Source organism: Alternaria dauci, chromosome 2 (genome assembly GCF_042100115.1).
Source record: "Alternaria dauci strain A2016 chromosome 2, whole genome shotgun sequence".
NCBI lineage: Eukaryota > Fungi > Ascomycota > Dothideomycetes > Pleosporales > Pleosporaceae > Alternaria > Alternaria dauci.
The window spans coordinates 1,131,622-1,144,282 of record NC_091273.1 but is presented as its reverse complement, the minus strand read 5'-3'; the positions used below and the strand labels follow the sequence as shown (position 1 = coordinate 1,144,282).

Genomic DNA, 12,661 nt, shown 5'->3' with positions numbered 1-12,661 from the left:
CGCTCTGAGGGCGGGAACGGGTTTGGTATAGGAGAAGAGCTGCATCGGATAATGGGGTTTTCTTTGCGTCCACTTCTTCTCCATTCTCCTACATCCGAGGTGGCCGACTTTCTTCATTCCTCTTCTTCTTTCTGACTGTAATTTGATACCAATTTTATTTCTTGCCTATGATCCATAATACGCGATCTTCTCTACATTCAGTCTCAGTTAATGAAACGGCCAAGTCACCGCACGATAGGAGAAGGTCTGTTATGTTCTACAAATGTTACGGAAAGTGAAACACTCTTTAGAAACCTTGATTACTAATGCACAATACCTTGGTTATAGGCAGCAGTGGTGACTGCAGTACACAATTGTGTTTGCTCAAGGTGAACGTGACATTCATTCGAGGCTTCGCGTGCTTGTCTAGCAGGCTGACAGCGCACTGTCGCGCGACAGCCACCGTGCCGGGAACCTAGAAGCAAGAACTGCTTAACCATGGGATGTAATGCTGCAGTGAGTGCGTTTCACGGGTCATTATGTATTGTAAGAGCACACTACCTAGGTAGGACGTAGGTCAGCGCGTGCTGGTTCGCACAAGGACACCCTGGCCACGGACTGTGCCGCTATTCTATTGCGGGTCGGATCGCAACGCAGCGACGACTGCCTCAAGACCAACCTCGAACATCCCAAGCGACGCATTTTCTAACGCCAGCAAACAGCTCTAACACGGACAATAAAATACTATCGGCGTACATCATACTGAAAGTCATATTCACGCAGTCTTCATCGACCCAATCGCGACCTAGAACTCAAGAAGGGAACAGAGCATCCTGGTGCACAACCACGCGGTCGGAAGCGCTTCTAGAATGTCATCAACATGCGCCACATCTATTTCGAGGTACTACAGGATGGTCATAGCGCTGAATTCATTACAATAGATACATTAGGGGATAACCGCGTCCCACTAGCTCGGGCTCGTTTTCACAGATCGCTTCGCGCAACGGAGCTCCCGGCTACGCGTGCTGCCTTGGCGTCAGTTATGGTAATTGACGACAAAGTGACGCAGATCCCTGCCTATAAAAGCTAGCAAATTACCTGTAGAGGTAGTTAGTGGACTCTCTTGGCGTCAGTTTGGAGTGGGTCGTCAGTTTGGCAGCATCTCTGCTTCCGGCATGCTCGCTCCTACGTCGGAGCAATCTCTCAAGCATAGCAAACTGATCACATTTAATCGTACTATCTTCGCAACCGGCCAAGAACTCAATCGCCTCTCAGAATCGCTAATGAACAGGGGGGCGGTATCGTTGAAGAGCCAATTGACGGCGTTGACGAAACCATTAATAGTACGACCAACGTAACTAGCAGAGGGTTGATGAACGTTACCAGCAGAATGACTGGCAGGACGTTCAACACCACGCTCTCCTTGATCGGAGGCCATTATACCAGAAGAGCCAGAACTGCAGAACTGCAGTGCATCGAGCTTGAGCTTGAGCTTATATAGGTAAGTCTTGTGGTGTAACTCCGAAGGTCCGGACGAAAAGGTGACTCGTCGCTGAGGAATGCACTTAACTCCGGGCCAAGTATGCACTCCAAGCTGAAGTAGAGGGGGCATGTGGACATTGTTAAGCAGAAGGCCACTCACAAAGCGGATACGTTAAGCAGTTTAGGACGCTACCCTGGGGCTACGTACCGGCGCAACAGTAATCAGGCACACGTCTGAAAGATTACTATCTAGAGATAGCTGACATACGTCTAGATATTAACAGTTAGATCCTAACTATTAGGATCTAGACAATTACTATAAAGACTTGCTGGTCCCTTGCCTCCAGAGTGACTTCAAACACATTGCTACTTCCCAGATACTATTACAATTGCTACTCGCCTTCTTCTTCGAACTTCACCATGAAACTCCTTATCATCTGTGCTGCACTTTTGGGTGTTGCCACAGCCCTCCCAAGTGTCCAGTACCCAGATGGAAACTTAGCTAGCATGGACAAACGTCAATCTTGTGCTATTTGCATTGACAGGTGTCGAAAAGATGGTCTCGATGGTTCGGGGGGGTCTCACTTGTGCTCAAATTGTAAGTAGTCTCTGCATGCTCGGATAGCATAGGCTGGCTGAGCAGTGGAAAGTGTGCTGCTAACGTCTTAACCATAGTGTGGTTGTTAAATACTGATGGGTTACGGGGGTCCGCAAACTTCATATCTATTACAAGACGCTACGAATGTAATGGGCCAGAGCCCTCTGCCTCCTTCTCCTCGTTGATAACGTCGGTTCTTCGTGTACAGTGCCCGTGTGACGAATGAGCCGGTACAGCGGATAAGCTACCTCAAGTTGTCCCTGATCAACTCCTCAGTCCATCTAATTCTCTTATCGCCTGTAGTGTATAGCAGCCGCGTCAAGATGTTTATGTGTCAGTGTGCGCGAGCGGTAGAAGGAAGTCTTAGAGCCTTGAGGCAGGCTGAGATCGATAGCGCACAATGGCTCGCTCGTGTAGGGTGTGGAGATCGTATCTGCTGAGTTTCTTGCGACTGCTAAGTAATGGTTTGCTACGTTGGAGGTGGGGAAGACTGGCCTTCTCGTTTGTTAGGGCAGGCTGACATTGTGCGGATGACCAGGCAGTGACGTACAAACAACAATTGAATGAAAGAATGAATAGAACGGATATATAATGCCTCGCACATTCAGACCTTTACGTTATCAGCGTATATATTCTTCTGCAATTGCGTATAGTTCTCTCCTCCAGCAACTTCCACCTTCGATCCTCCCTTCGCAACACCTCTTCGACCAACTCCAGACTTACTATCATGTCGGACTCGAACACTCAAGCCCCTGAACCTTCTTCAATTATAGCGCCCCTCGATATGGACTGGGCCCAGAATGAGCTAGTGCCCTTTCTCCAGTCGGTATTTACACAACCGGGCAGATCTGCGGATGATTGGCTATATAGCATCAATCGCGCGAGGTACAACGCGCATCTAATAGTAAGTAAACTGAACACTATCCTTTGAAAGGGAGCGACCCTAGGAGAACACCGCATATGTCTTCCTAATCGGGTAGTACGCCAAAATATCCTGCTTCCAGGTACTGACACATACAACACAGCCTTTCTACGAAGACTTTCCATTCACGATCGAATGTCTTCGTCTGACTTTGTTCAATTCGGAGACCCTGACGCCGAGGGAGCTGTCAAAGTTCACGAAGGTCGCTGATCTAGGTAGCTTCATGTGCGTCCGTATATTCGTACGCCATGCATCTAGACATGGGCCATACCCGCTTTTCTCGCTCGGTCGAGATCCGAGCCCAGATTTCCCACGAGGAGATCAGGCTAGGGGCATCCGACCTGCTAGGACACAACCGTCGCAGCTTGCGGATACGAACGGGGCGATGCGGAGGCAGAGGCGTGCTCCCAACGTCGAGCCTGAAGGTCGTAGAGGTGGATATGTTCAGACAGGTCGACCACCGCAGCTTCGTGGAGTATACGACGGACCTCCAGATCGTGGCCATCACTTTAATCAAGGAGCGCGTGTATCTCCGGTGATGCAACAGCCTTCGCCGCAGTACCCGTCTGCTCCATTTGGTGACTACAACCACGCTTACGGCGGTTCCCCAATGACGTACATTCCTTACCCATCTGCTCCATCGATGGGTGGCTACGGTATACAGCAGTACAGCAACTTTCCACCGCAATCGTACGGTGGATGGACTGGCGATCACGGCTACTATAACGCGCAAGAGGCCAGCTCTGCTCAACCAGGAGCCAGCAGCGCTTATCTGGTGCCGTCACGACAGACTATGCTTGTTCCGCAGCACTTTCGCGGTCCTGGTAGTCAAGAACAACAATCTCAGCAGTATCATGCTGCTTCGGCGGGTCAACAAGGCCAAGTACCAGCGCAGAATGAAGACGTCTCGGCAAGTCCTCAGGAACAAGCTTCAGTTCCAAGGAGAGCCAGCAGTTCCGTGCTCCATCCTGAAGCGAGGCCGTTCACTCCAGGTAAGGCTGTCCAGTAAAATGATTAGAACGTATCGCTAACCTTCTTTTGTTAGGATCCAACACCAGAGATATTTGAATATTGATTTCAATTGGTGAGAAAATTCGGAGGGGCCGAGATGTGTAGAGATAAGGGCAAAATTTTTGAAAAGACGTGCTGCATAACTTGCGATCTGCCTCAGTGGGGATGCAACCTTGATCCTTCAGGAAACACATAACCATAAATGTCCAACTTAAAGCCGCTGGTTGGTGCGGTGTTGGCTCCGCCACAGTTTTGCTCCAGATCTCCGCTTGAGGACCGTGCTTCGTTAGCCCGAGGTTTGCCTGAACACCAATATTATCCACCGCTTCATTACCACTTGAACACTTTTGCAACGTTATCCCAACCACGCCTCTTCAGCCATCGTCTCACGCATGATCAATTGCAGAAGGAGGTAACAACGATGAAACGCTTATACCGATAGCTCTAAATCCAAGCCCTTGGCTACCTTTCTCGCGGAGATCCTAAGTCCATTCAGGCGCGTGGTAATCGTGACTAGGGCCAGAAGGGGAGGTGACAAGACCAAGAGATGGAACAAACCTTGGCGTTTCTTGCGCGCCCGCATGGAAGCTTCGACGCCTGTTATCTTTTCCTGCTTAGCACAGCTTGGCACGTCTTTTTCGAACGTTCCGCCGCGTCCATGGTGCAAGGCTGGTCCCTCGTGTTGGCGTCCGAATCCTTTGCTCATTCCTATCTTATCCTGATCCTGGGGCAACCACGGCCTTGGATGCCTCTAAGCAGCGCGCTTAACTGCGGCAGTATGTCTGAGGGCTCGCGTTGTGATCCTCCGACCGGACTAGGCGCTGTCCCACGGTCTTGGGTGTTGTTGATGTGCATGTAGCAGTGATAACATACGACAACCGAGCGAACGACATGCCGTAGCGAGAGTGGACACGCTCGATAGTCCCATCTGGCCCCTGTGAAACTCTTGTTCCATGCTTCGGTCTGGTTCCCTGTCTGCATGTATATGAGGAGGGGCATGGTACACCTGTTCGCACCCCAGGCATTCGAGTCCATCGCCCGTTGCGTTTGCTTGACCCCCACCGCCAGCGTGAAATATCGCGCGTTCAGTTCTGCGGTTGCATCTTGTTACTTTTTTCTCTGCCTCGGAGTTTGATTCAATATCATCTTCAGCACAATGGCGGCCACTACCAACGTCAAGGCGTCTCTTGAGATCACAAAGGGCGCCACTGCTACCGACCCAATTCCATTGGACACCAGCTCTACCGGTTCTGTCAATGATGAATACACCAACCTGTTGGGTCCTTTCCCTACTGAGGAGGAGTGGGCCACTCTTCCTAGGGTTGCCGGTCGCATTCCATGGCAAGCATGGACTGTAGCTGTCGTTGAATTCGTCGAACGCTTCAGTTACTACGGTACCAGTGCCGTCTTCGTCAGTAAGTGGACTTTGGAACAACCTACTTTGGCATACACTGACCGTTATCAGACTTCATCCAGAAGCCACTTCCCCCTGGCTCCAAGACGGGTGCTGGGTTTCTTAAGAAGCCCGGCAGTGGTGCCCTGGACATGGGACAACGTGCTTCGACCGGTCTTACTATGTTCAACCAATTCTGGTCCTACATCACACCTCTCGGTGGTGCCTGGCTAGCTGACGAGTACTGGGGACGTTACAACACTATCCAGTACTCGAACCTTATCGCTCTCATTGGTCACATCATCTTGATCATGTCTGCCATCCCTGCCGTCATTGTCAAGCCCAACGTCTCTATCGGTATCTTCGCTGTCGGTCTTGTCATTATGGGTATCGGAACTGGTGGTTTCAAGAGTAACATCTCGCCACTCATTGCTGAACAGTACAAGGACCAGAAAGCCTATGTCCGCGTCAAGAAGAACGGAAGCAAAGAAATTGTCGATCCCGCTACCACCACTGCGCGTATCTACATCTACTTCTACTTCTTGATCAACTGCGGTTCTATCTGTGGTTCTCTTGCCATGGTTTACTCAGAGGTAACCTCCCTATTAGAGTGTGTTGCGCAACTATGCTAACGTCTTTCAGCACTTTGTTGGTTTCTGGCTTTCGTACACGCTGCCGACTATCTGCTACCTACTGTGCCCGATCATTCTCATCGCCATGAAGAAACACTACAAGCTCTCGCCACCCACTGGATCTGTCATGGGCAAGGCCTTCAAGCTGATTGGCCTCGGTATCAAAAAGTCACCTCGCAAGAACACATTCAAGGATGATGGTTTCTGGGACAGGGTCAAGCCCAGTGCTATTCGTGCCAGCGGTGAGAGCGTCCCTGACTGGATGACCTTCGACGATGCCTGGGTCGATGAAGTCAAGCGTGGTATCCTGGCCTGCAAGGTTTTCCTGTGGTACCCTCTGTACTGGCTCGCGTACAACCAGGTATGAAGATCGAAAAGTTTAGCAGGTATCTTGAGCTAACAACTGCAGATGACCGGCAACCTTGTCTCGCAAGCCAACACCATGAACCTTGGAAAGACACCGAACGATATCGTCTCGAAGTTGAACCCTATCTTCATCGTTATCCTCATCCCGATCATGGACTTCCTCGTCTACCCTGGTCTGCGCAAGGCTGGTGTCGTTCTCTCTCCCATCAAGAAGATCACTGCTGGATTTGCGCTTTCTTCTTTCGCCATGGTGTCCGCCTGTGTTATCCAGTACTACATCTACAAGATGTCGCCATGTGGTGACAACATCAACGCTCTTAGCGATACCCGCACCGACTGCAACGCCGATATCTCCGTCTGGGTCCAAGTCTTCCCCTATGGCCTGATCGGCATGTCTGAGATTCTGGCGTCCATCACCAAGCTCGAGTACGCGTACACCAAGGCACCCAACAACATGAAGTCTACCATCCAAGCCGTCGCTCTCTCCACCTCCGCTGTCTCCGCTGCTCTCGGTCAGGCCTTTGTCAGTCTTTCCGAGGACCCGCTGTTGGTATGGAATTATGGGTCCGTCGCTGTTATTGCCATGTTCGGTGGTATCGGTTTCTACTTGACCTTCCGCAAGGCCGATGCTCAAGAAGATGCTATGAACAACTTGAAGGAGAGCAGTTACATTGGCGGTCGTGAGGTTGGTGATGCCGAAAATGTCGATACCCTTAGCGTGAGAGACGCTAAAAACGAGAAGAGTGGTTTGTAGGCGAAATCACTGGGTTCGTAATGGCTACATGATAGTAATGATGTAAATGGAACTCATATATGAGCAATTTCGCTTTCCAAATCTATGCGTGCAATCACCCCATTCTTTGTCGTCTGTCGGAGCCATCTCAAGTCATTCCAGGAATAAAACAAATACCAAGCATACCGCGATCTGGTCTTTCGGGAGACTGCTTGAGGTTAGCTAGGCTCTCCTTTGAGAGATCAGACAGGATAAGCATGATATAGCCAGGAGGCTTTCAAGCTGTTCGAGGCTCTCAAACGAGGGCTAATGGCAGGGGCTGGGGAATATATAACTTACTCAGATAGCCGCTCCACCACCACTGGGACCTCCACCTCGACCATGTCCAAACCACCGCCTGTCCCCAATACTCCTCCAAGAGTTCCCACTTGGAGGAGAACCAGACATTGGCGTCTTGCCCTTCTGCCCAGGTGACTTGGGAACACCGTCATTAGGAGGACCAAAAGACGGGAAAACGATGTGCGGGAGTTGATCTGCAGTCGCACCAGCAGCCCTAGCAGAGTTGACTGCCGTCTCATGAGCACGCATGGCCTGGATCGCTGGCGCCGTCGGAGGTAGCATGAGACCACCGTACCGCTGATAGTGGCGGTATAGGAGAATATGGACTAGTGACCGATTCTGACGAATCCAGTCCATGGAGGCGTGACCAAGTTCTGGGTTAGCGATGCGGAGGATGAGTTCATGGACTAGAGCAGGGTTTCGGTCGGAGTCGTCCTGTTTATGAGTTAGTATCTTCTTAGAGCGATGATTCAAGAGGAGATGAATGCACACTTACAATGGTCTCGCTAAGGAAGATGGCGTTGTTCATGTCTGGGTCGTAATTATAGTTGGGACGAGCTTGTCCTGAGTTATCTCGGACCGTGTACGCCCAGCGCATGAATGGGGTTACGGACTCGCCGTTCCAGCGCTGGAGAGGAGTCGGTGCATCTTCGCGGAGATGGTGGACGGTTGGAGGGACTCGGTGACCTGGAAGAGGTGGCTGGCTGACATGCGGAGGAGACAAGGGCTCAATGCCGGTACGAGAAGGGATTCGACCATGGCGAGGAGTACTGTACGGGCTTTGGGTTGAAGAGTGGCTACCGCGTTGAGAAGACTGGTTGCCTTGTGAACCGGACATCTTTTTTATTCACTGGAAGGTAGGCTGAAGAGATTATCCCGAGGATATTCGAACCCGAAGGATATATGTTATGTATATGTATATCTGGAGGTATTGTTGAAGTGGCTCTAGTGTCGTTTTTGATAAAAAGAGAAAGGAGCGAGAAAGCTCAGGAGGGAGTTGATTATATATGTTAGCGGCGCAGATCAAGTCGGGTGAGGGGCGTTTGCTTTCCAGCGTGACCTCGGATTTTGCGAGATAAAGTGTAAGAGATAGAATGTACCCATGACATATTTGAGCAGATTTGCGTTGACTTCTGGTCACGATGAAGAAAACATGCGTTTGCTATGACAGCTTTGATAACATGGAGGTAAAGGAGGCAATTCTTCAGCTAGGTATCCAACAATAAGGCTCTCTCTGAATTGATGCTAGTTCGAGTGAGCCAGGTAAGAGTTTTGAACCAAAAGGTGTGAGCGAAAGAGTGAAACGATAGCCAAGGTTATTTGATGCCCTAATAGCTTTGGTCACGAACACTACCCTACAGACACTATTGGTCCTAAATCTATCTTATAAGTTCGTCAATACATACCGCTCTGTGTACTTGATCGTGGGATATGGGTGAGTTTGAGTAATTTCCTACAAGACCTCGGGAGTCTCTATGACCAGTCAAAATGCAATGCACATATCACCCCTGCGTCATGATGTCTGTCTTGCATCTTGCTCTTTTCCCCTTGTCCTCGTGATATCCCTAAGAGAAGTGTTGTATGCGGGCGTTGGCCTGGTGAGTAGCATTGGACTGGCGTTGGTACGCTATGTAGGTACATAATCGCCAGTGAATGGAGAACTCCTTGAAATTATTTCACAAGAAACTGGTCTTGAGGGAATGTTGATAGGGCCTTCGGGCATATTGGTAACGAAGTTTCGCAGGTGTGGAATAATCAGACCCAGCTGAAGCGATTGCTAAGGCGCCCCACCTACTGTAGATAGTTTGGTCGAGGTTCCTTCTCGAAGAATTGAGACTTTGCAGTTCCCTTTACCACACCAGCAGCCGCCTGATAGGACGTGTCTAGTATACTCATGTACTAACGGCAATTCTGTTGGATGCTTGGCAAGAGGCAAGGGGTGTTCCTTCGTGATTTCGGCTAATCTCATTTGTTGGCTCCTCTTCCTGCCCCACATCATCTCCAGGAAGACTGAACTCGATCTGGGGCGATGCGTGAACAGCCTCGACATGAGGCAGTGGCTTGGTTGGGAAACCACACTCTGGAACTTTGTCCTTTGAACAAAGTTTTGGTTTGATCACTCGAGGATTCAACCACTTGCAAATTCTAGCGTTAGGAGAGACGGCCTCCAGAAGACTGAAAAGCAACTTTACACTCTCGTGGCGTTAGGAGAAACAGTAAGGCCAGCAAGCGATACGCCAAATCCCAGATACGATTCAGATAAACAGGATTTAACGATGATTGGAATATCCAATAACAAGACGCATATCCTGAAACCAACCAGCCTGGCGGTTATGCATGGCGGCTGCGTTCCCGCAGGGGGGCGGCTCGTAAGATTGATCCCCTTTGCTGAGCATGGGGTACGCTGCATTGCAGAGAATACGGCGGTACACAGAAGTGCGCTCACTTTGACTGCCACTCTGCTTTATCTTTCTCGCGTGTCGAACAAGAATTACATACAAGCCATAAGTCGAATGGCTTCCAGTACCCGCACTTGCTACAACCGGGACGGTAGCCCAATCACAGACATTGCCTATCAACCCTGCGCAAGCGATATCGAGCGCGATTCTTTTTGTTGTGGTACTAATCATCAAGGCGCTGGCCATACGAATGTTGCCGACGATGTCTGCGAAAGCAACGGTCTATGCCAGAATTACGAAGCTTTTGACGGAACAAACGAGGGCGTCAAATTGTGGTGGCGACAAGGGTGTACAGACCCGACATGGCAGAGTGCGGAGTGCCTGGGAAACATCTGTAATGAAAGCAAAGTAAGTTATATGGTTCCGGATGATGAATGGCGATGTTAATGTCAGAAAGTGGCAGGACGATAACGCGCCAGTGAGGAAATGCGGAGAAAACAGTTGGTGCTGTGGGGATGCGAGCTGTTGCAGTGATACGGCAAGCCTGTTTGCGTTGGCAGCGGTTGCAGGCGAACCTGTGTCTTCGACCTCCTCGTCGTTATTTCAATCGACGTCTACGGTAAAATCGTCAATACCAGCTTCTTCATCGACAAATTCAGCGACACCATCGACACCAACAGATACAGTATCGTCCACCTTTACCCCACGAACGTCTTCAAGAGCCAGCACAACCTCTCCAACCGCAGATCCGCCGTCCTCGATATCAAACACATCAAACTCGTCGCAAGAGCTCAGCATCGGAGTGCGTGCAGGAATCGGTATCGGTGCAGCCATGATCGTCATACTGCTTGTACTCGTTGCGCTTTTAGCCTGGACGTTGAAAAAGAAGAGAAAACAAGAGCGTCGCGTTACTGTGGAATTACCGCAGAACCCTCTCTACGAAAAGTACCAGGAAATGAACCGTTATCCTCTGGCGCCACCCGCCGAACTATATGCAGGGAACGCAGCCGCAGAGATGGGATGTCGGGATCCAGCAGAATTAGGAATTGGACGGAACATGGTAGTGCAAGAAGAGCGACCCTATGGCCTTGACGATCCAAAAGTTGTCTTGCAACCGTAGAAGATCGGCAATCTATCGTAGTCATATCGTGTAACACTTACTAGCGACTGCATCACGTTGTTCCTCGTCAGGAAATCCAACACACATAATGGCTATAATGAAACAAATGCATTTCGTTTACAGGCGCAGAATGAAATTGATGAGACCCTAGAATACACGCCGTCAAATGGATTGCAAGTGCACCTCAACCAGTGCCATTATTTACCACCTCGCTTCCCAACTTCGAAGCCCTCGTTATCCTTCGGTTCGAATAGTACATGGAGACGTTAGACATGCCGCGCATGTTGGTGTTGCGCGTCACACGTGTGAAATGCTGAACGACTTTGCGTATCGATGTCGTTGCTTGAATTGATGCAGGTGGGTGTTGTCGTATCTGCATTGGAAGCTGCATGGTTGTCTAGCACTTGGCCTCGCTGGCCTTGGAGTTCATGAGCAGAGCGACGATGAGTCCGTAAAGACCTAGTGAATGTCAGTATAAGCTTTCACCGCGCTCGGCGGGTAACGTACCCAAAACTTCGGCGAAAATGAGAATCAAAATCATTCCAACGAACAACCTGGGCTGTTGGGCAGTTCCTCGTACACCAGCATCACCGACAATGCCGATCGCGAAACCGGCAGCCATACCCGACAGGCCGACGGCGAGACCAGCACCAAGCTGAATGAAGTTGGCAAAGAGCGAAGACTCCTGAGTCAAACCGTTGGAGATCAACACGGACACGACGAGACCGTAGATACCAATAATACCCGCCATGACAACGGGAATAATGTCTGAAGCGTGTTAGTTATATTGCGACATTTTCAGGTCCGTTGATCTTCACGTACTCTTAACGATCAGGTCAGGGCGGAGGACACCCATGGCCGAGACACCAACACCGGCCTTGGCGGTTCCGTAGGCAGCTCCGAAACCTAAAGATGGATATACAAAGTCAGTATCTGTTTCACAAGCGGTTCGTACAGAGACAATACGTACACGCGAATACGATAGCTGACGTGCAGCCCATCGCGCCGAAGAAAGGCTATTTACGTATTAGCCAAGTTCCTTTGGTATGCATCGCGTTGTTTGTCGCGTCGGCCATGTTGGTATCAAGAGGCAAGCTGAGGCGACAGGAAGCAAGCAGTAACGCAACAGACAACAGATAACATGCTAAAAGCTATGCTATGCCATGTTGATGATTGTTCGAGCTACGATGATGGAAGGAGGTTGTCGCGATGCTATCGCGTCGGGAGGCGAAGCAGAGGTTGGTTCGAGAACTTACAGCATAGGCGGGGCTGTATTCATCGTGTTAGCTAGTGTTGGTATTGCGCAATAACAAGGAAGCTTCTCCGATGCTCAGTCGACAGTCGCGAGCCCAGCTTATCTCCAAGAGGCAAGCTGGAGCTGCCTGCATGTGAGACAAGGGAGCTCCGTGTTCACTCACCAAAGTTCGGAAACCATCTTTGCGGTGGTGTATGCGGTCGACGAGTCGTCTAAAAGGGAGTCGAGATCTTTATTGAGATGGACGGGAGTCGTGGAGGCAGCGACGGGAGGCGGTTGTGATGTCGAGGAGTGGTGACGATGGTTGGCGAAGAGCTGGACGTCGCTCGCTTCGGCACTATACCCAGTCTGTTGCTAGCGTTACCATCACGTGTGCCAAGACCGATGATCTTTGTAGCTTGCAACTTTTCGGTTTCTCCATTCTGAAATTCT

At 50.3% G+C, this 12,661-nt stretch overlaps 3 protein-coding genes across 3 annotated transcripts; 1 reads left to right on the top strand and 2 right to left on the bottom strand.

The window, feature by feature from the left end:
• Positions 1–4,309: 4,309 nt before the first annotated feature.
• On the top strand, positions 4,310–7,137 carry ACET3X_002446 (uncharacterized protein; the record flags this gene model as incomplete). The annotated part of the gene is made up of 4 exons (XM_069449190.1): positions 4,310–5,407; positions 5,458–5,978; positions 6,028–6,378; positions 6,427–7,137. The coding sequence occupies exons 1-4, from the start codon at positions 5,149–5,151 to the stop codon at positions 7,135–7,137; spliced, it is 1,842 nt and encodes a 613-aa protein (XP_069308993.1). The 5' UTR covers positions 4,310–5,148.
• Positions 7,138–7,455: 318 nt separating this feature from the next.
• Positions 7,456–7,984, bottom strand: ACET3X_002445 (uncharacterized protein; the record flags this gene model as incomplete). The annotated part of the gene is made up of 2 exons (XM_069449189.1): positions 7,456–7,890; positions 7,952–7,984. The coding sequence occupies 2 exons, from the start codon at positions 7,982–7,984 to the stop codon at positions 7,456–7,458; spliced, it is 468 nt and encodes a 155-aa protein (XP_069308992.1).
• Positions 7,985–11,098: 3,114 nt separating this feature from the next.
• Positions 11,099–12,505, bottom strand: ACET3X_002444 (uncharacterized protein). The gene is made up of 6 exons (XM_069449187.1): positions 12,393–12,505; positions 12,231–12,243; positions 11,945–11,990; positions 11,797–11,880; positions 11,482–11,742; positions 11,099–11,433 (listed from the first exon to the last, which is right to left on the bottom strand). Exons 1-6 carry the CDS (start codon positions 12,407–12,409, stop codon positions 11,372–11,374), a joined length of 483 nt encoding a protein of 160 aa, XP_069308991.1. The 5' UTR covers positions 12,410–12,505; the 3' UTR covers positions 11,099–11,371.
• Between the last annotated feature and the right edge of the window lie 156 nt (positions 12,506–12,661).